General features: G+C 56.6%; 1 protein-coding gene across 12 annotated transcripts in view; it reads right to left on the bottom strand.

The window, feature by feature from the left end:
* Positions 1 to 250: 250 nt before the first annotated feature.
* The window catches only part of IQSEC1 (IQ motif and Sec7 domain ArfGEF 1), a 121,359-nt gene continuing 101,732 nt past the window's right edge, over positions 251 to 19,877 (bottom strand). For 9 of the 12 annotated variants that reach the window (XM_042911888.1, XM_042911936.1, XM_042911909.1 and 6 more), the window contains 8 exons: positions 16,467 to 16,606; positions 15,947 to 15,976; positions 14,292 to 14,417; positions 12,976 to 13,075; positions 10,303 to 10,464; positions 9,301 to 9,477; positions 3,822 to 3,871; positions 251 to 2,538 (listed from right to left, as the gene is read on the bottom strand). In XM_042911888.1, coding sequence (XP_042767822.1) covers positions 1,828 to 2,538; positions 3,822 to 3,871; positions 9,301 to 9,477; positions 10,303 to 10,464; positions 12,976 to 13,075; positions 14,292 to 14,417; positions 15,947 to 15,976; positions 16,467 to 16,606 — 1,496 coding nt within the window. In that variant the 3' untranslated portion in view covers positions 251 to 1,827. Of the gene's footprint in view, positions 2,539 to 2,603; positions 3,105 to 3,821; positions 3,872 to 9,300; positions 9,478 to 10,302; positions 10,465 to 12,975; positions 13,076 to 14,291; positions 14,418 to 15,946; positions 15,977 to 16,466; positions 16,607 to 19,877 lie in introns of those variants that run through there. The other 3 variants (XM_042911927.1, XM_042911955.1, XM_042911959.1) reach the window with 3 other exon arrangements.

The following is a 19,877-nucleotide window of genomic DNA, read 5'->3' as shown; positions in this document are numbered from 1 at the left end:
TTTGCTCTCTGTGGAGATTAACAAAGTGCTCGGTTTGCAGATTTGCTGGTATGGTGGCCTCGATGATATGACAAAGGGGCGGGTGGGGAGGGAAACGGGCGGGCCCCCCCCCCCCCCCCCCCGGCCGGCCCGCCAGGTGGGCTCCCCTCGGTCGTCCTGCCGTCTGGCCACGGCGCACCACGCCGTCCACGGCGTGCGGAGCCTGTGGCCCGCGGAGTCCAGCACTAGCTTCGCCCTTTCTGAAAGGGCTCTCCGCCGGGGCAGGGGCCGCGGGGCAGTCCTCCGGTCCCACGGCTTAGGAGCACAGCACTGGCGGCTGCAGTGGCTCGAAAGGCTGAAACTACAAAGTACGGCCCGTGGGTGACTCAGTCACAGAACCGGACGCGTGCGGCGCCCGGCCCCAGGGGAGTGGATGGTGTCACCACAACACGGAAGCGACAAGAGCACAGCTGAGAGTCATGTGATGCCCTGGCAGCTAACTGGACCATGAGAAGGCAGCGGGGGCTTCGCTGGCGAGGGCCGGCACTCGTCGGCCGGGAGGTGGGGGTCAGAGGGGCCACGGTGAGGACACAGGGGTTGTGCTAGCACATGGCCACATGGAATCACGATGATCGCGGCTACCGCTCAGAAAACAAAATGGGAAACACACACACCGCCCTGGGTTGCTACATGCTAGAATCAGCCTTCGGGTTTGGAGCGGTTCCCGGCGGAAACTCGCTGGGGTGGGGGTGGGGGTGGGGGTGGGAGTGGTGCCTGTGGCAGTTGGAGACAGGATGAGTTAGTTATGGTGTTGGGGAGGCGAGTATGGGAGCTGGCCGCCCTCATGTTGGAGATGAACACTTCTGCCGTGGATGGGTGCCCCCCTGAGAGGACTCTGAATGAGTGTGCATTAAATCATATGCATATAAAAGAAATATGGATCATGGAAATTCACAGTTATCGCAGCCATTAAAGTGTCTAAGAATCTGTGGAACCAATATCCTCAGACAACCAGTTCCTAACCAGTTGTCCTGAGTTGCTACTGTAGAGTTTCCTGCATTTGTATCTATTTGCTTACCTGAAATAACAGAGCAGTTTATAATACTGATTACTTATGATAGTTTTCTGTTAATAAAATAAGGATTTATACAAAGCAATATTGGACTTTTTAAACAGTTAGATGCTATGTTACTTGGCACAGTTAGTAATGATTGCGTAAAGATTTTAGCCAGTCCCTGGAGGGACTTCTCCTCTTTTTTTATGAAAATATGGAAGTATCTGAATTTGTTCCTAGCGTTTACGTTTTTGGTTTACTCTCTCACATTCATGTAAGATACTGTCTTCCTAGCGGGTAAGTGGAGCTCCTTGGAAAGTCTATATTGCTAATTTTGTGGACTGAGACATTTCCTTTCACACACAAATACTACCTATACAGTATATATATATATATATTTATATATTTATATATTTATATTATATAAAGTTTACTTACGTATTTTCATCAACCATATCAGGTCTACTTAATTTTTTGCCCATTGTCAATAAAAGAGCAATAAATGCAGCAAGTTTGGTTTGTTTTTGTTTTTGTTCTGTTTTGTTCTGTCTCTGGTTTTTGTGTCTCGTTTCTTCTTTTCCTAGGCTGGGTTTTCATATGCGTGTACAGTTGGGGAGCAGAGCTGAGGGCTGCTTTGGGGTGGGGGACAGCTCAACATCTACGTGGCCGGTGGCGCCGTTTTCAAGGCTGATGGTGGCCGAGGCCCACCCCTTGGGTCCAAGTGGATGGAACCCAGGACACCAACGCTAAGTGAGATCGTGAACTTTGTTCCCTGCAACACAAGCCCCGTGGGCTCAGAGGGCTCCATCCAGGCCGCGGGGAGCAGAGGGGAGAGGTGGAAACAGAGGTGCCCTGGGTCTGGTCTGAGGCCGGCCGCCCCTGGGCATGGCTCTGTGTGGTGTGCAGGTGTTCCGGGGCAGTCTGGGACCCCGCCCAGGCTGTCTACACAATTGTGCTGATGCCGCTGGGTTTGGCCTTGCTGCTGGTGGGGGGCGGCGGGGCGGGGGGCTGCCCGTGGTGGTGCGCTGCGTGGCCGTGGCCCGTGTGGCCCGGGTGGCCGGCGTGGGCCGAGGGCAGCGGTGGGTGGCTGTGCACGTGGGCCCCATAGGGTGGGTGCCCCCCGTGGGGGCCGTGGTGGTACTGGTGTGCGTGCTGGATGTGCTGGGGGGGTGGTAGTGGTGGTGGTGGTGGTAGGGGGGCGGGTTCTGCTGCACGTGGCAGTACTGGGCGTGGTGCCCGTGCACCTGGGCCTGCGGCGGGCCCTCAGCAGGCCCCTGGTGGTGGCTGGCCCCAGAGTGCTGCGCGTGGGGCAGGCCCGGTGGGTGGGGGGGTGGCTGGGGAGGGGCTGAGGGCGGGTGGGCCTGGGGAGGGGGCTTCCCTCTCTTACTCCCAAATAAGGAGCCCAGGAGGGAGGATGAGTTAGGCATAGTCTGGTGTGGGCGAGATGGACACTCTCGTGTTGATGTAGCTCTCCGGCGCATGTGAGGACTGCTAATGATGGACCCCTAAAAAGGAAATTCATAGAAATCAAAATTAAAAGACCTTACAGCACTTATGTCAGAATGAATTTTTTTTTTTTTATGTAAAAAAGTTCACCCACTGACTGCTAAGCCTTAGTTAACTCTCTGGCTGCAGAGGGAGGGGCTGGGTGAGGCTGGGTCAGTGCCACCTCCGCTCACGCGACTGGGGGCCACAGGGACCCAGGGTGGCCTTCCACTGAGAGGAGTGGGGATGGGGTAGGGGATGAGGGACGCTCCTGTCTGGTCAAAGCAGCAGCAGCAGCACAAGTGTGACTTCTGCTCTCGTCCTGATACGGAAGGCGGCCTGAGCTTTCGGATCAGAACGACCGGCCCGGGGGTGCCTGTGAGCGCCATGTGCTGCGTGGAGTAGGCTGGGCTGATGTGCATGAAGAAGAACCCCGTTCCTGCTGAAACTGCGCCATCTGCTCTGCCTGTGTGGGCCCCGAGCTTTCTGGGAAGCTGGTGGTAGGGACCGGGGCGGGGGGCTCGGGGAACCTTGTCCTTGTTGGAGGGGCGGGGGGGCTGCCTAGGCATTTCACTGCAGCTACCTACTGCAAACCAAACAAGGAAAAAGAAGGAAACAAAAAGGTCTGCAAGCTGAGGTTACGATGTGAACAGTAATATAGAAATGGTTGGCAGATGAATGAAATCTCATGAAATCCACACGGAATTTTTTCTTCCTCTCATGGCTTTCCTCCCCCGAGCTAGCTAAGCAATTCCATGATGTCCTGACTGCAGACACACAGCAATCGGAACTCCAGGAAGGAAGCGATGGGGATGGCGGAGTATGGAAGTCAAGAGATGGGCAAAACCCACCCTCCCGCCCCCGACAGTGCGGGTGGAGGGTGCACAGATGCCTGGCGGGCGGTGCTTCCCGCCCAGGAGCAGTGTCGGCAGGCGGGGGGCCCCGGGGTGGGGGTGGGGGAGTGCCAGGGAGCCGGGATGTTAACCATGCTTGGGGGGCCACAGGGGACGGGGTTAAGCGGGAACTAAAACACGGAATCCAGAACCACCCCCACCTCCCATGGGTCCAGCCCAAACAAGCGGTGAGAGGCACGGGCGATTCTAGGAGGGGGGAAGCTGGCATGCACTGGGGCTGAGGCAGGCATGGGGGACGGGGCGTGTCTGCGCCTCTGTGCAGTAGGGGGAAGGAAGAGCAAAACGGAAAAAAAAAAAAAAAACGAAAAAAAAAAAAGACAACAGATATAAACCAAGGATCGGGGAGGCAACACACGACAGCCAGCTGGACGTAGGCGCTTCCTACTTACTTCCACATTGCTCTCTAGCGATCCCGCACTGCTGCGACGCCCTCGCTTCCCTGCCCAGAACATGCAATACCAGAGGTTAGACACGGACACGAGGCCGGGCCGCCGCCTGCCTGGCCCTGGGTCACCACTGCCGCAGGCCGGGGGGAGGGTCGGAGGACTGGCTCCGTAGGGAAGCCCATGGGAGGGCAGTAATGAGTTTCAAAAGAAAAAAAAAAAAAAAAGAAAAAAAAAGAAGGGGGAGTTCAAAGAAAAAAATTCGTTTTCAACCAGCCCCAACTTGATACCCCTTCTCCTGGACTGGCAGTCTGTTGGTGGGGGGGTGGGGGGGGGGTGGGGGGGATGCCTCCAGGTGGGCTGGGGCACGTGCACAGCCGGGGCCAGATGCCCTGTGCTCCAGCCACCTGCCAACAGGGGATGGGACAGGGGCAGCTTCTCCAATGGCTCAAAACAAACAAGATGTGGTCCTGTGCGGCCCTGACTGCGTGGATTTCATATACATATGTATATGCATATTTACACATACATATACATCTCCCCCCTTGCAGGCAGGGTGGGGTTGATGGTTAGGAGGAAACTAAACTTGGTGTCCTGTCTTTTCCTTCTGGGGAGCTCAAATGTGCTGGTGCCTCTGGAGCCAACTGTTTGGTTTGTGCAGTGCCCTGGCCAGGGGCAGGAGGCAGGGTCAGGGTCTGCTGGGAGAGCCCAGAGTCCTGCTTCCCTTCTGCGGGTACCGCCCTTCCGGATGCCACAAGTGCTCCCTCAGCTGTGAGCGCTGCCTGCCGATGGCTTTCTACTACCCCCCCGGCACATGGCATATAGTAGGCACTCAATATATGTTGGCTGTGTTACAGGAAGGCTGTGTCTTCTTGGTTCTGGAGGCCTAAGGCTCAGCCTGGCCTCCAGGGTCCTTTTGGAGGCCCTCTCCATGGATTCCTGCAGGACACTGAGGCTGGCAAGAATGGTGGGTGCCCAAGCTTCGGGGTCCGGTCTCTGTTCAGCCCTCAGGAAAGCAGATAGGAAGAGGGGACAGAGAAGGGGCCGCCCACTTGATGTTCTGGAGGCTTCCACCTGTGCAGCCCTGGCCACGAGCCGAATACATTTGTTCTTGGTCAAGCCCCGCAGCAATGCAGTACAGGTGTCCCTTTGTGCCAAGGAGGAGGAGGAGGTGGAGGCTGAGGTTCATGGACCGACTGTCCAATTCCACAGTGAGCGAGCGGGACTCACACCCAGGTCTGCCTGTCCATCTCTGGGGCTGGGAAGCTTGGCCATGCTGCCTTCTGAGCGGAATGCAGGCTGAGTGAGCCCAGGAGCCTGAAAGATGGAAAGGCTGCTACGTGCCTCTCTGTGGCCAAGAAGCTGGCCCTGTGCAGGGTAGAGAGTGGGTCTGTGGGTCCTTCAGGCCTCACCGTGGCATCTGAGTGTACTGGGACGGAGCCTTGATCTTGGGCATACAACAGTGGACTCGGGGGACATTCGGTCCCTTTGCTTGGCCTGCCAACCCCCAAACCTGAGTCCCAGCTGGGAACTTTGCTTGACTCTGGCATGTGTGAGAGGGCTTCAGAGCTCACTCAGGACAGGGCCACACAGAAGATTAGGGCAAGAGTGTTTTCCACCAGTTGCTGAGGACCAGGGAGAACCACGTAGGACTTGGCCCTTATTCCCAGCTGGAAGAAAGATGAGGGTCATCACATATCCTCATCTTTCAGCTCGTATGAGAAGAGAGGCTGGCCATCTTCCCTTCCTGCTTTTTGTCCCAACACAGTAGTCCAGGGACATAGAGCAGAATGAGGCTCTTTGGCTGAAGAGGTAACCCCACTTGGCATTCCTTTGATTCTTTAGCACAGTTTCTGCATCTGTGAAATGGGTACGCGCCTTCCTCTGAGTAGGGTAGACGTGAGCATCAGACACTCGGGATCTTGTGGCACCATGCAGAAATGCTGACGTCAGATCTCTGCTGTCTCTGTGGTTTTAAAATCAGCTCTCTGGCCCCTCGAAGCCTAGAGGGCTCCCCTAACTGAAAACCAGGGACACAGTAAGGCCAGCCTGCCCCACCAGTGCCCAGCAATGTCTTCCGACTGATGTGCTTCTCTCAAGGGGACTTAGGCCAGGCCTGGAGCTAGGTTTGGGGGCTCTGTGTGGTATCTGACCTGAAGTACAACAAAACCCTCCTCTTCCTGCCCCCAAGTGGGCCAAGACTTAGGACAGTTTTAACTTGGATGTCTTTGAGTAATGCTAAGTTTCTCAGAATCCGTCTTTTCAACTTCCCAAATAAGCATGAGATGTGAGGTATCCCTACCTCACTGCTGTCTGCAGTCTAGTCCCAGAGCCCCTAGTCATGGGCACACCCCACAGACACCTGCTTGCTATAGACCTGTGTCTGGGTGTGTGCACACAGGTGCACATCATGTGCTAATGGAGGTGAAGCATGCTGGGAAAGTGGCTCTCGCCCATGCACCCACACTATCCCTCACCTGCACTCTATCTCCCGCTACACTCCCTCTCTCTTGGGGGGGGGGGGGGGTCCTGCACCAGCCACAGGTGAGCCCTGCCCTGCCCAGTGCCTCTCCCAGAACCTGATCAGGCCCTGCCAGGCCAACTGTGGCCAGGATCAGTAACCACGTCTGGAAGGAGTTCCAAGCATGGCTCTTCACAGCCTTCTCCTGCTTCTCGGTATCGGCACAGAATGCAGCAAGGGCTCTCAACCCAGGGTCCCACCCTGTGGTCCTTAATAATGCTGGAGGCTGAGCAGGTGCTGCTTTGGACACTGGCCACCAGGAGCCACCAAATCTCCCCTGAGAGGGCTTCCCGGGTTCCCTGGGGCAGAACATGGCAGGTCTCTGGGTAGGCCCCGGAGCAATGACAGGTGCAGGCAGGTCCCATGGCCTCTAGGAGACATCCTCTCTCTGGAGACTGATGTTGGGCAGCTTGGCTGGGAGGGGCAGGAGGACCCTGGGGGCTTGGGGATAGCGTCCATCATGACTTGACTGATCTGGGCCAGGGGTTAAGGCCCCAGTCACACCTGTGTCCCCGGTCCACGCAGGCCCTTGATCGCAGGCCGACAGGGCTCTGGTGCCACTGAAATGAGCATGGATCCCGGATGAAGGAAGACCGTGTGGAGAGAATTGGTGGTGGGGGGTGGGGGGATCCACGTCTGAGGTGTGTCGTCACCTGAAATGACGTGTGATTGCAGGTCCAGGGCAGATGCCCCCAGAGCAGTGACGTGCCAACAACTGAGCGCTAGCTTTCCCGAAGGGAGAGGGTATCCCCGAGGCCTTGCCTCTTCTCCAGCAGCCCTCTTAGTGAGGGCCATGGTGGGGAGAGCGACGATGCCTCCGGAGAGCTTCATTCCGACCCAGTCCGGGGCACGTCTTCGGGTGCTGAGCCCAGCATCTTCCTGGATGGCTGCCGACACTGGCCGGTCTCCCTCTGGAGACTGCACGTGGAGGGCTCCCAGTCTGGGGCCTTGGCAGCTGCCAGGACTCAAACACACCTTCCAGGCTTCCTGGGGACAGGGGGCTGCCTTCCTGGGGGATTCTTCACATGGTCTCTTGGGAAGACTCAATCCCTAGAGTTTTTCTTAGTTCAGAATGTCCAAACGACAACGGCAACAGTGACGATAGAAGGAAAGCAGCTGAACCTCAGCACTCTGTCCCTCACACAGGACTGGGGTGCAGCTCTATCTGACCCCCAGGAGCTGGAGTCCTAGGTGTGGCTGGCCACGTTGGGAGCCTCAGTTTCAACAGAGCCACTGTTACCTGAGGGACTGGACGGGACCCATCCGCCCTCCAGGTGCTGCATCAGGGAACAGAGAGGCCAGGCCTAACGCCACTGCACAAACCCAAACAGAGGTCCCGGCTACCAGCTTGCAGAGGCCCAGAGCTGTCCAATTACGTTTAGCTGGGTTTAACAAGCCATAGGGAAAACCAGTGGTTCTCAACCCGTGGCACTTTGCCAACTAGGGGTGATTTTTGCCCCCCAGAGGACCCCTGGAAATTTCTGGAGACATTATTGTCTGTTATGACTGGGGGTGGGGGGGGGAAGGATACTCTTGGTATCTCGTAAGTAGAGGCCCGGGATGCTGGTAAACATCCTGCAGTGCACAGGACAGCACCCTCCAACAGCACGGAATTATCTGGCACAAAACATCAATGGTGCTGGGGTTGAGAAACCCTGGGTGAACCCTCATGCTGGCAATGGATTTCTGATTTTTACTATGAAAAAAAAAATGACAGGACAAAATAAGGACAAAAAAATTCCAACTCAAAAAAAGAAAAAAAAAAGAAAAAAAATTTCTGGGAAATGAGTAAGCTGGAGGGAGGCAGTGCGGCCGGTGGGACAGGTGTGGGATGGAGTCATGAGCAGGCTCTTTTAGTAGCGGGGCCCAGGGCTGGCCACGAGGTAATGTCCGAGGCAGGGTGGGGCGGGTGAGGCCCTGAGAAGAGGAGGGGGCTGCCGGGCCCCTGGAGAGGAGGCGGCTGATGTTGGCCCGAGAGGGTCTTTTCCGACAACCCAGGGCCTGCAATCAGGCTCCTAGAGCCAGGACACCCAGAGCCGTGTGCCCTCTGTGGGACAACGTCCTGTAACCTCTGCTCCATTGTAGCTGGAGCCTCCTCCCAGGAGAAGCTGCCTGTTGAGACGTGACTGGGGGGCTTCAGGGGCTGTCCCTCCGCAGCTTCTCTGACAGCACTGCAGGCAAAGCAGGCTAAACAACACTCACGGACGGCTGGCCCGGGGGACCCGGCCGGGCGAGCTGCCCCCAAAAGCTCCCTGATGCTCTAGACACACCTCCTCCCCTGGGAAATCTGGGAGGCTCGAGGGGTGCTGCTTGCTTAGGGGTTAAGAGGCTGGCAGCAAATAAACACACACAGAAACAAAGAAACAGTAACAAAAACCACGGTTGTGCCAGGGCTCCCCCCCTTCCCCACCGCCCCGACATCCAGGGGGCAGCCGCGGCCACTGCCTCTGGGCCGGATGGGGGCCCGGGTTTCCCAGGAAGGGAGACCTCCGTGAGGGAAATGAGACCAGGGACAGTGGGAGAGGGGGGTCTCCAACACAGTTTCGAGGGCTTCACTCCATTTCATTCATCAGCATAAAACACAGGGACGCGGCAGCACAGAGGACAAGGGACACATCCATCAGTGGGGCCTGGCTCGCTCTGTGTGAGAGCAGTTTCCGGAAAATAAATAAAAGAATAAATAAAACCCCTAGAAGAAGAAAGGGAGAATAGGGGTAACCTCCTGGCTGTTCTGCCTTGACAACCGGATCCTGTTTCCTCTGGCCTTTTTGGGACGCCCTCGCTGTGTGGTCAGATGCTACTATGGTCTGGGGACAGTCACGGGAAACCCAACGGCACTCCGTCTGAGCCCTGCCGCCACCAGCCGCCACTGCGGTCCTTTCCCGGCACGCAACGCGTGCCCCAGCTGCCCGGTCTGAGTCCTGCGTGTGCTGGGCTAGGAAGGGGGTCCTGGCCCGCTCTTACCCGCTTCGGAGAGGTCCCGCAAGGAGCTGCTGAGGGCGCTGCGCTTGAGGCCCTCACCGCTGGCGTAGCTGTCATCCAGGCAGGCTCGGCTCAGCGTCCCGTTGCCGGACTCCTTTTTGAGGCTGGAGCACTGGGACATGCTGGGCCGCACGACGCCTTTCTGCTTCTCGAGCTCCGCTGAAACAGAGGGGGCGAGGGACCAGTGAGAGAAACACAGCCTTGAGGGGGAGGCCCTGGGCCCTCTGTGCAGGCTCGGCATCGCGCCCAGCTGCCATCTGTTTGGCCTGAGGAAAAGTGAGGGCCTACGGCTGTCTTGGGAAAGAAAGAGAAGGTGTGAACGCTGCCTTTGACAAAAGGGAGCCAGGAGGAAACTCTGAGAGGCACGGGTCTTGGGGTCTGCAGGAAAGACCGTCACTTTGCAGGCTTGAGGGCTGGCAAGGAGACTGGCTGGCCTGGGTCTGTGGACGAGTAAGGGGTAACCCGAACTTGCCGTGGGAGGGGCCCAAAGGTGGGGGTAGTTGTGTGTCTCCAGGGAGTGAGGCTTGGAGCCAGGAGAGAAAAGATGATAATCAGGTCCGATGAAACCCACAGGATGGGCTTGGTGGTGACTTCCCTGACGTGGAAGATGAAAGAAGAATAAGCACACCAAGGTGCAACGAGATCAGCTCCGGATCTCCGGGAAATCTCATCTCGTGGGGCGACGGGGGAACCAGGCTCTCTCAGGGCATGCCATGTGGTCCCACAGGCAGGATGGGCCTGGGCCGCGGAAGCCCTTACTCTCACGCGGAGGCCTCTGCTGCCCTCCCCACGCCACCTCCTCTGGCCCGGGTATGGGGGCTGCCCTGTCACAGGGCTGTGGGAAGGCTAGGTGAGACCAGGGCACCTTACTTTTGTGGGGCCCCAGAGTCCCTGGCACCAGATGGGAGCCAACGGCCGCATCCAGCAAGTCCCATGAGATGCCGGGGCTGCTGGCTCTTCCTCTCCAGGGGGCCTGGGACTTACACTCTATCCTGTGCTTCTCCATCTCCTGCACTTCCGCGATGGACTCCCGCAGGTCGTCGGTGAACTTCTTGCGGTCTTGAGGATTGGGAGCGTTAAAGTTTATTAACACTTTGATGTCTGCTCCGGGGACAGCAGATGTGAGCCGGATGCCATTGGGGTAGTCTGCAAAGGAGAAGGGGAGGAGAAGAACCCATGGATCCCTGGGTGCTCTCTGCACTCTCTCTGGTCAAGAAAATGCTAAGTCTAAGGGTCCAGGCTCTCAGCAGACACGTCTAACCAGGGAGGAAAGGCATCCACAGGGCAGACCAGAGAGACTGCCAGGAAATCCCCATCTCCTGACTTGGGTCTGTGTTGTTCTATGGAGAAGTCTGGGGCAGATTTGGCCAATCTGAACAGAGGTCAGGGCCCCCATCCTTCCTCAACCTGAAGGTCATGGAGACTAGACCCTTCAAGTCAAGGTCCTTGGTCATTGCCTGAAGCTCAAGAATGGCCAGGGGTGGAGTCCGGGAGTCAGAGTCAGTGTCCTGTACTGGGGGCGGGGGGGAGTCTTATCTGGTCTCCCTGGGCAATTCTGAGTGCACACTGAGCTCTGTTCTCTCACAAGTGGCCTCCAGACCCTCAGTTCCCTTGGGTGCTTCATGGGAGCCCCATACTCAATGCACTCTATGCTGAGTGCTTGGTCTTTCTGGCCTGTGACCTGCCTGGTGCCACTTCCAAGCTCACAGAGTCTCTGTGGCTTTGGTCCCCTGGTAGCGCCTCTCTCCTCAGCGGGAATCAAGCATCAGCTACTGGATGTTTGGAGGTTCTTGGTCCAAACACCAATCCCACTTTTGCTCAGACCTAAGTCAAGGCTGGGAACTCAAATGCCTAGTGTGTTCCCATAAATGTAGGAAGTAAACCACATGAGACTGAGCAACAGAGTTGGGGGGGGGGGGGGGGGAGGGGCATGCAGCCCATGACAGCCACATGACGTGGGAATGTGGGCCTAGCAAAAACCTTCTCGGTTTTCAAGAAAACTCAAAAATATCTAAAATTTTAGTTATTTTATTTTTTAATTAAATTTTTTTAATGTTTATTTTTGAGAGAGAGAGAGAAAGAGAGAGAGGCAGAGTGTGAGGGGGGAGGGGGCAAAGAGAGAAAGAGGGAGACAGAATCCAAAGCAGTTTCCAGGCTCTGAGCCATCACCACAGAGCCCGATGCAGGGCTCAAACTCACGAACTGTGAGATTATGACCTGAGATGAAGTTGGACGCTTAGTGGACTGAGCCACCCAGGTGCCCCCAATTTTAGTAATTTTAGATATTAAGTATCAGCTCAACAAATTTTTTAAAATGTGTAAACCAAACACATAACTGGGCTGCGACTGACCCACGGCTACCACTTTGAGATCCCTGCTACGAAGGCATGTCCCATAGAAATGTCAGTGTCGACTCTTGGGCTTATGCCAGGACCTTGGGTTCAGGGCTGAGGGCTGAGCCCTGGGAATGTAAAAACGAGGAGGGCACAGCCTCTGCCTGCGGATTCAGTCTGGTCGGGCCCACTGCTGGGAGCATCACAACCACTGCCACCCCTTCGGAGAGAGGGCCTGCCGGTCAGGACGATGTGGGGTGGCACCATGCTCCCTGAGGCCACCTTCCACCCTGGTAGAAACCAAGGCAAGGCAGGGATGGCCCAGGCACAGGTCCCTGGTTCTTTTTCAACCTGCAGATTGAAAGTGGATCGGACGGTAGCTTGGCAACCTGTCCGAGAGGATGAGGGCTTCCCTGCTGCTGGAGATATCATGACGCTCGACTGGAACGGTCCTCCCCTGGGGCCAGTGCAAAATGGGCAGGGCAACAGGACCTCCCCCTCACCCCCCATCTCAGGAGGCCTGGCTCAGCCTACAGCTCAGGGACCTCCAACAGGGACGGGACAAAGAGGGAGAAAGGTAAAGGGAAGGGCTTGGGTATCAGAGAAAGACCAGGTCAACAGAAAAAAGTCAGTGGGGGTGTCAGCTCCTCCCCCAAGTCCTCAGGCCTCATGGCCCACTCATACCCAGAGAAGACTCCAATAACACCTAAGAATAAATCCTGCTCTAAGCACTTCATGTATGGACTCACCTAAGTCCCTGAGGTAGGTGCTATCACCTCACTTTACAGACAAAGGGAATGCGGCCCGGGGACCGCTAGGTCCTGACGCATTTGCACCCGGGCTCTCCGCTCAGGACCGGGCTCCTGTCCTACAGCCCCCCAGGCCTTGCCTGCACCTGTTTGTTTGCCTGTGTTTGCACATCACCTGTGCCATTTACTTGGTGTCTTCCGGGCAACATTTTATTGGCATAAATCCACTCTGCCCTGAATTAAAAAAATCTTAACCACACGGTAAGAAGACGTAGGAGCAAAAGCAAAGGCAATCACCACCATGTACAATGTTATCAAATTCTCCCCAGGTACTGTTGCTCGTCAGGCCCCTGGCCTGCAACCTTCTCTCTGCTGGCGAAGCAGGAATACGGAACACACATGGGAGAGCTGGGGGAGATCCCCAGGGGGAGATCCTTGGGGAGCACAGCACTTCGTGACTACAAGGTGGGAGTTGTGACACCGTTTCCGCCACGTGGCACATGGCCACGTGTGGACGAGTGCTCCAGCACGCATACTCGCGGCCGGGCCGCGGCAGGCCCCCAGCACGGACTTACACTGGTTCTCGAAGAGCAGAACCTGCATGCCGTACAGGGAGAAGGACTGTCGGAAGCTGTACGTCACCGAGTTCTTCTTTTTCTGGAAGATCTTGGTCACCTGGGGGCAGCCAGAGACAGAGGCTGAGTCGTATTGCCTGCACCGCTCAGGGGCAACTCTGGGCGCTCGGGATTCTGACCGAGACTACCGTCAAAACCCTCTCGGCAGTGCAGAGGTCGGGAGGCCTCTGGGGCAGGGCAGGCCTGTGTGTCCAGGCACATCCTGACATGGATGCTGGCTTCCGCTCCCGTGAATCCCAGCGGTCGTCCTGGCTGGCGATGAAGCCCCTCAGCAGAGAGGTGGCAGGTGCCACGCTGCACATGACCCCAAAGGCACCAGGCCGGGCTCTGACACCCAGGACCCCACCTGAGCTCTGTGACTGCCTGAGAGATTTTGGAGGAGGAAACGGAGGCTCAGGAATTTGAAGTCACTTGCTTGAGGTCAGGGACTCTTGACAAAGACTTGAAACCCACAGGTCCAGATTCCAACCTCAGCAGTCAGAGAGAAGTGGCTGGTCCTCAGGCAGGTAGTGGTCAGGGACAAGGGCCTCTAGCAAGAAAGCCCGGGGCATGCAGGAGAGACAAAGACCCAAGGGACAGTTTCCCCCCGTTGTCTCCAGGGGCATCTTTATCCCCAGTGGCCAGCATCCATGCCACCTTTTTTTGGGCAAGAGCTCTGCAGTTTCCTTTTGGGGAACCCCCTCTCTGCCACCCGGCACTCCTGGGGGTGAGCAGTGACCCAGGTTTAGCCAATGAGACAGCACTGCACCTGCCTGGCCCCTGTGAGCGGCTCAGGCATGGGCAAGGGAACCAGTGAGACCTCTGCCCGGACTCTTCCCAAGAAAATCCCCCTGGTGGCCGGGGATGCAGGGAGGGGGCAGGATTAAGCCTGCAACTGCCGAGACTGACTTTCTCTTTGTGGACAGAGCTCCTGAAAAGGGAGCCCACGCAGCTGAGAGACAGAGAGCCTAATAAAGGAGTCCCGCTGACGCTATGTAAGCTTCTAGAAATAGTTGGGGCTGAAGCCCCACACCTCCCTCCGGGCTTTTACATAAGCTGACGAAGCCCCGTTTTCATCAGTCGTGCTGTGAGTTAGATTCTGCCTCTTGTAACCCAAGACCGTGGGGCTGACTCCATCCCCTTCACCTCCACCCCACGCACGTGGGTGCCTTTCCCCAAGCGCAGGCGCACAAGGCCAGATGGGAGACTGGAGCTGCAGTTCAAGGCCACCCCGAGCCACAGGTCCCAGCCACGACACGCTCTGGGGAACCACATACCACCAGGAGGTCGTTAAACAGGAAGATTTCTCGCTGGTGCAGCCCGAGCTTCTGGGGCTTGTTTGGGTCTGGAACCTCGAAGAGCCGGCAGTAGCAGACGAGCCGCCGGTGGGGCAGAGAGAGCACCTGTATGGGGAGGAAGCGCTGCGTCAGCCCCCGGCCCCTCCGCTGCAGTCCCTGTGTGCTGGGAACCCAGCCTGTGGGCCTGGCCTTCGAAAACGCCTTCTCCCACCAACCGCACACAGCAGACGTGTCTGGACTCCTTGCAACTTTCTCTGCTCTTCCTCAGGAGCTCTCCTGAAGGGCCGTGGAAAGCGTCCCTGCCTCTCGTGACACCTCCTTTCCTTTCCTTCAGGCAGGTCCCAGACGTCTTAGAGCATCACGTGCACACGGGAGCCCCCACAGTGAGGAATTCGTGATTTCTCAGTCCCCACAAAGTGCCCATCACACACATAAACCTGTTAGTCCCGGCAAAGATTTCTCCAGAGTGTCTACTTGAGATGAGGACACTGAGGCACAGAGAGGTTGAACAACTTGCCTCAGCCACACAACTGGGAAGGTGCAGAGCCGAGAGAGGATTCCAGGCCCCTCCTAAAGAATCCCGACGCTTCTGATGGCTCCCTGCCCCAACTCCTGGGCCAGCAGCCACACCACCCCGTGGGGCCTGGCCTGGGCCTCCACGCGGAGCACGCCTGCCATGGGTTCACGTGAGCCCCCACTCTGCCGAAGCCCGAGCCACTCACAAGGCCAGGTACAACCTGTATGGTGTCTAAGGGCTGCGGTGACAAGTCACTGGGGAGGCCCAGTGGCGGCTCTGAGAGCACCCAGGCTCACGCAGGAGACAGCAGGTTAGTAAGGGGATGTGCTGGCAGGGAGGGTTCACTCTGCAACGGGTACCCTGGTGGTGGGAGGCCCGAGCTCAGCGCATCAGGAAGATGGGAGGAAGGGCTTGGCCCAGGCTGGCGTGCTCAGGGAGGGGCATCGTTTGGAACAAAAGGGTGAAGGGGAGAGGGTGGTGGGAGGTGGGGCCGGAGAGGTGGGTGAGGGCTGGCCATGGCAGCATCTAGTGGTTTGTCTCTAGGCCAAAGTGGGAAGAAGGGGGAGCAGACAGGTTTGTGACGCTGACTCTTGCAGTGCAGGCTGCCCGGTGAAGGGTAAAGACGGACACATAAGGAAAGTGCCACGTAACTGCAAGGCTAGCCTTGCTGCTCCTGGGGTGAGCAGGCAGGCAGACCTGCTCAAGGTGGTGACAGTGGAGTGTGGGCGGCAGAGGGCGGGTTGGGTGGGCAGGCTTGCGATGGCCCATCAACCTAATCTGTTTTGGGCACAGTGCCTCGGGTCGGAGGCAAGCCTTGGCCTCTGCGCTCAACCGGGCCGGGTGAGAGGGAGGGACACCATCTGCCCTGGCCTGACGGTACACAACCCTCCCCAGGTGGCTGCAGTCTGGGTCTGCAGAGGTTCGAGGCTGGGAGAACGATGAAAATCAAATTTCTTATCACTCCGGAAAGGAACTCAAGCCAGAATTGTGGATCCAGGAACCAGGGGATGCAGGGAGGTGAACACAGAACATGGTGGACCTCCCCGCCCCCACCCCAACCCCAACCCCAACCCAGGGTGGGATATCAGCCAGAATGTAAAAGCAGAGGGATACTCACACAGCCAAGCCCGTGATGCAGGGATCCAATCTATGTGGGAAACATTAAACAAACAAGAAAAGATATTAATGATCCAAAGCATGCACCTGGGACATGAGGGAGCTAATGGGATGACATCCGAGTAGGTAAGCACCCCTCCAGAGGCACGTTCCCATAGCCTTTGTCCAGACATCCACACACAGCTCAGGAGACCTCCTCGCTGCCAGAACTTGGGAAGGCCGATAAGGACATTCCCAGGCCACCAAGAGACCACTGCGCAACTTGGGCTGGTTTCTTAAGAGCCTCAGGCTCTCTTTAAATATAACCCAGGGCCAATGGTTATTATTCCCCAATATCAGGCAGGAGCCACCCTAAACCTAAAGGAACCGCCCCCCCCCCCCCAACTATGCCCCGAAGAAGCCAGGTTCCAAATGGCATCAGGGCCCCTGTCCAAAGCTAATGCCAGTGGGGCAGGCCTGGGGTCGCATGGAGGGGGGGTGGGTGGGAGTGAGGGAGCCAGGGATGCAGGGCCACCACATACCGGCTTTTTCCCCACGATGAGCTTTTCCACCTTCTGCACCTGGGACACGTGGTCCTCGTTGGTTTTCAGTTCCCGCTTGCGAATGCGCTCGTAGATCCCAATTAGCATCTCCCGGGGAATGTCCTCACCATCGTCCACACCTGGGCAGGAGACAGTAGCCAGGCATCAGGGCGGGCCAGGGTCTGGGTGGCTGTGGCACCGCTCAGCTTCGGGGCCCTAGGCTCACCCCTGATTTGCCAAGTTTCTAAACCCAATCAGAATATCAATCCCTTTCATCAATCCTCAGCAGAACCAAAGACCTTCCAGACCCACAGCCACTGAACACCTTCAGTCAATTATGAAATGCCCTAGGATCCTTCCGCCAGGACAAGGCCAGCATAGCTACCCAGATCAGCACGCAGAGGGCTGTGCCAGCTTCCAGCCATGCTCCAAGGGCTTTATAAACATCAGCTTGCTAATCCTGACCATGGCCCGGCTGGGTGGGTGTGGCCGTCTCCATTCCGCAGCTGGGAAAGCGAGGCTCGGGAAGGGCCCGGGGTTGGGGGTGGCTGTGAAGCTGGTGTTTGTGGCTTCAGGCTCCCACAGGCATGGGCCTAAGTTCTTGCTTTGCCCCTCACGAGCCGTGGGACCGAGTCTCTGTGCTGGGGGTCCTCTGTGAAGCAGGCCACCAAGAGCACGGGTGACTTCACGGAGGTCTCGTGAAGAAGACAGAGCAGCGGCGGTGCGTTCCCAGAAAGTGAGAACTCCGTGCACCTGAGCAGCGCCACCAGCTGTTGTCCCACGTCACGTGCGCAGAAGCTGGGGTCTGGCCTTGAAGCCGGGTTGTTCTGACGACAGGCATGCACCCTTTCTGCTATACCCTGAAAAACTGCTGCAAGGAAAACTCGGCCCCACTCAAGAGAGAAACGCAACCCCATGCCAGTCCTCAGACCACAGACTGGCAGAGGTCCAGAGGTTTGGTAACCTGCGCAGTTGGCGAGGCTGTGGGAAGGGGCCTCCCAGCCACTGCTGGTGGGAGGGTCACAAATATACACTCAAAGCCCCTCTGGGCCACTGGTTGCGTCCAGGGCAAATTTATCCCATGGGCCGTGATGCACAGACCAGGTCACTCATGGCAGCATGGTTTCCAAAGAGCGGAAGACTGGGATTCACTCATTTACCCATTAATAGGGGACTGGTTAAGCCATCCCTGCACGGGTGCAATGCAATACCACACAGCTGCCAGGAAAATGAGGACGACCACAGGGAACCGACATGGAACTGTAAGGGGGAGGGTGTGGCCTTGGGCACACAGGTAGGGGTGGGAGGGGCTCTGCTACCCACTGTTCATACTTTTTTTTTTTAATTTTACAGAGAGAGTGTGAGAGCGGGGGAGAGTGGCAGAGGGAAGGGGGGGACAGAGAGAGAGGGAGAGAATCCTAAGCAGAGCCCAACACAGGGCTCAATCCCATGACCCCGGGATCGTGACCTGAGCTGAAATCAAGAGTCGGACGCTCAAGTGACTGAGCCACCCAGGCACCCCACACATTTTTTAAAACCAGACTATTTTTTAGAACTGTGTTTTAGAGCAATTAAGTTCACAGCAAAATTCAGGGGAAAGCCCAGAGATTTCCCCATAACACCGGCCCCCACCCACTACCAACTTCCCACACCAGAGTCATATATTTATTAGAAGCAGTGAACCCACACTGACACACTATTATCACCCGAAATCCATAATTTACATTGGGATTCACTCTTGGTGTTGTGCGTTCGATAATAAACGTTTACCGACACGTCTCCACCACCACGGAGTCAGGTGGAATAGTGTCACTGCCCGAAAACTCCCCCGTGCTCCACCTCCTCCGCCCCTCCACCCTCCAACCCCTGGTGACCACTGATCTCTGATATGTCTCCATAGTTTTGCCTTTTCCAGAAGGTCATGTGGCTGGCCTCCTATGGTATGCAACCATTTAAGACTGGCTTCCTTCACTTGGTGGTATGCATTTTTAAGGTTCCTCCCTGTTTTCTCATGGCTTCTTTTCTTTTTAGTGCTGAATAATATTCCATTGTCTGCATGGACTACCGTTTATGTATCCGTTCCCCCACCGAACGACATCTCTCGACTGCTGCCAAGTTTTGGCAACTATGAATAAAACTGCTATAAACATCCTGTGCAGGATTTTGTGTGGATGTACGGGGTTTTCAATTCCTTTGGGTAAATACCAAAGAATGTGATTGCTAGCTTGTCTTACTCTGTGTGTTTTTTTTTTTTTTTTTGAAACTATGTGAGGATAATAGCCATTAAAAAGAAATCAATCTAGAAAACTTAAAAACAAACATCAATAAAAGAAAATCATTGCTCGTCTGGCTGCCATGCTGGTGAGCGATTCCTCCCCTGCTTACCCTCCAACCCCCCAAATGCACTCCTGCTGAGGGTCTCCCCAGGGGAACCAGAGTGAGGAATTCCAGAGAAAATGCGCCCAGTGTGTGCAGGGGGGAAGGTCTCCTCTACAAACACCAAGCTGGATGTCTGCCTGGTACGGAGCACCAGCCAGGCTGTGGGAGACCAGAGTCCTGCCCCCGTGGATGTGACCTTGGGCAGATCCCTTCCCTCTGCCTTGGCTACCCTTCTGAACACAAGGAAGACTTAACAGAACACTCCTGAGCTCCTGGCTTGAAAAGATGGGATTTGGAGGGAACGGTCCAGGCTTGGGAGACAGCTGACAGCTTGATCTCCTGAGAAGTGGGATGATAACTCCCCCAGACTGCTGGGATAGTCGGGTGCAAGGCCGGATACAAACGACAAAGCCACTGATGTGAGGGTGGCCGACTGGCAGAATCTGACTGAGCAACCCTTCCCTCCTTGAGCCTTCTCTCCTCTGGGCTAATCATTTCAGGCTCCTCCTGTTGTTCCCCATATGGGAGTCCCAATTATGTGGGTGAGGTCTAAAGGCAGAAAAAAAAAATCAGAGTCAAATCGCAAAGACCTTTAAACTCCAGTGTATGGGGTCACCAACAGCATGCAGCGTACAGCCTGCCCTCCGGGCAGTGAGGGAGCACAGGCCTACACGCTAAGGCCACGGGGACCCTGTGAAGACCAGAATCAGGCTCAGCCCCGTGAGGAGAGACAGCCCCTGTCCCATCAAAGCATCTGCTGGTTGCTCTCTCACGCTCTGGTGCTGAATTGCCATTAAGAAAATTCCCAGACTCCTTAGCTTCCTGGGAACTGTAGCTAAGACCTGAATTCCTTGGGGTCCACAGCACCCCTGAGATCTAGCAGAGGGCCACACACCGTGAGTGCTCTGGGCAGGGGATGGCCGTCTGGTTGGTCTGAACCAAGCCCTGCCCCTTGGCTTCCCTGACTGATCAGGTCCTGGAGCCCAGCTGGGAAAAGCGGGCAGCTTGGCACTCTTCTGGATGGGCACCCCA

Source organism: Panthera leo, chromosome A2 (assembly GCF_018350215.1).
Source record: "Panthera leo isolate Ple1 chromosome A2, P.leo_Ple1_pat1.1, whole genome shotgun sequence".
Classification (NCBI taxonomy): Eukaryota; Metazoa; Chordata; class Mammalia; order Carnivora; family Felidae; genus Panthera; species Panthera leo.
The sequence above is the reverse complement of the archived record's forward strand: the minus strand, read 5'-3'. Positions and strand labels throughout refer to the sequence as shown.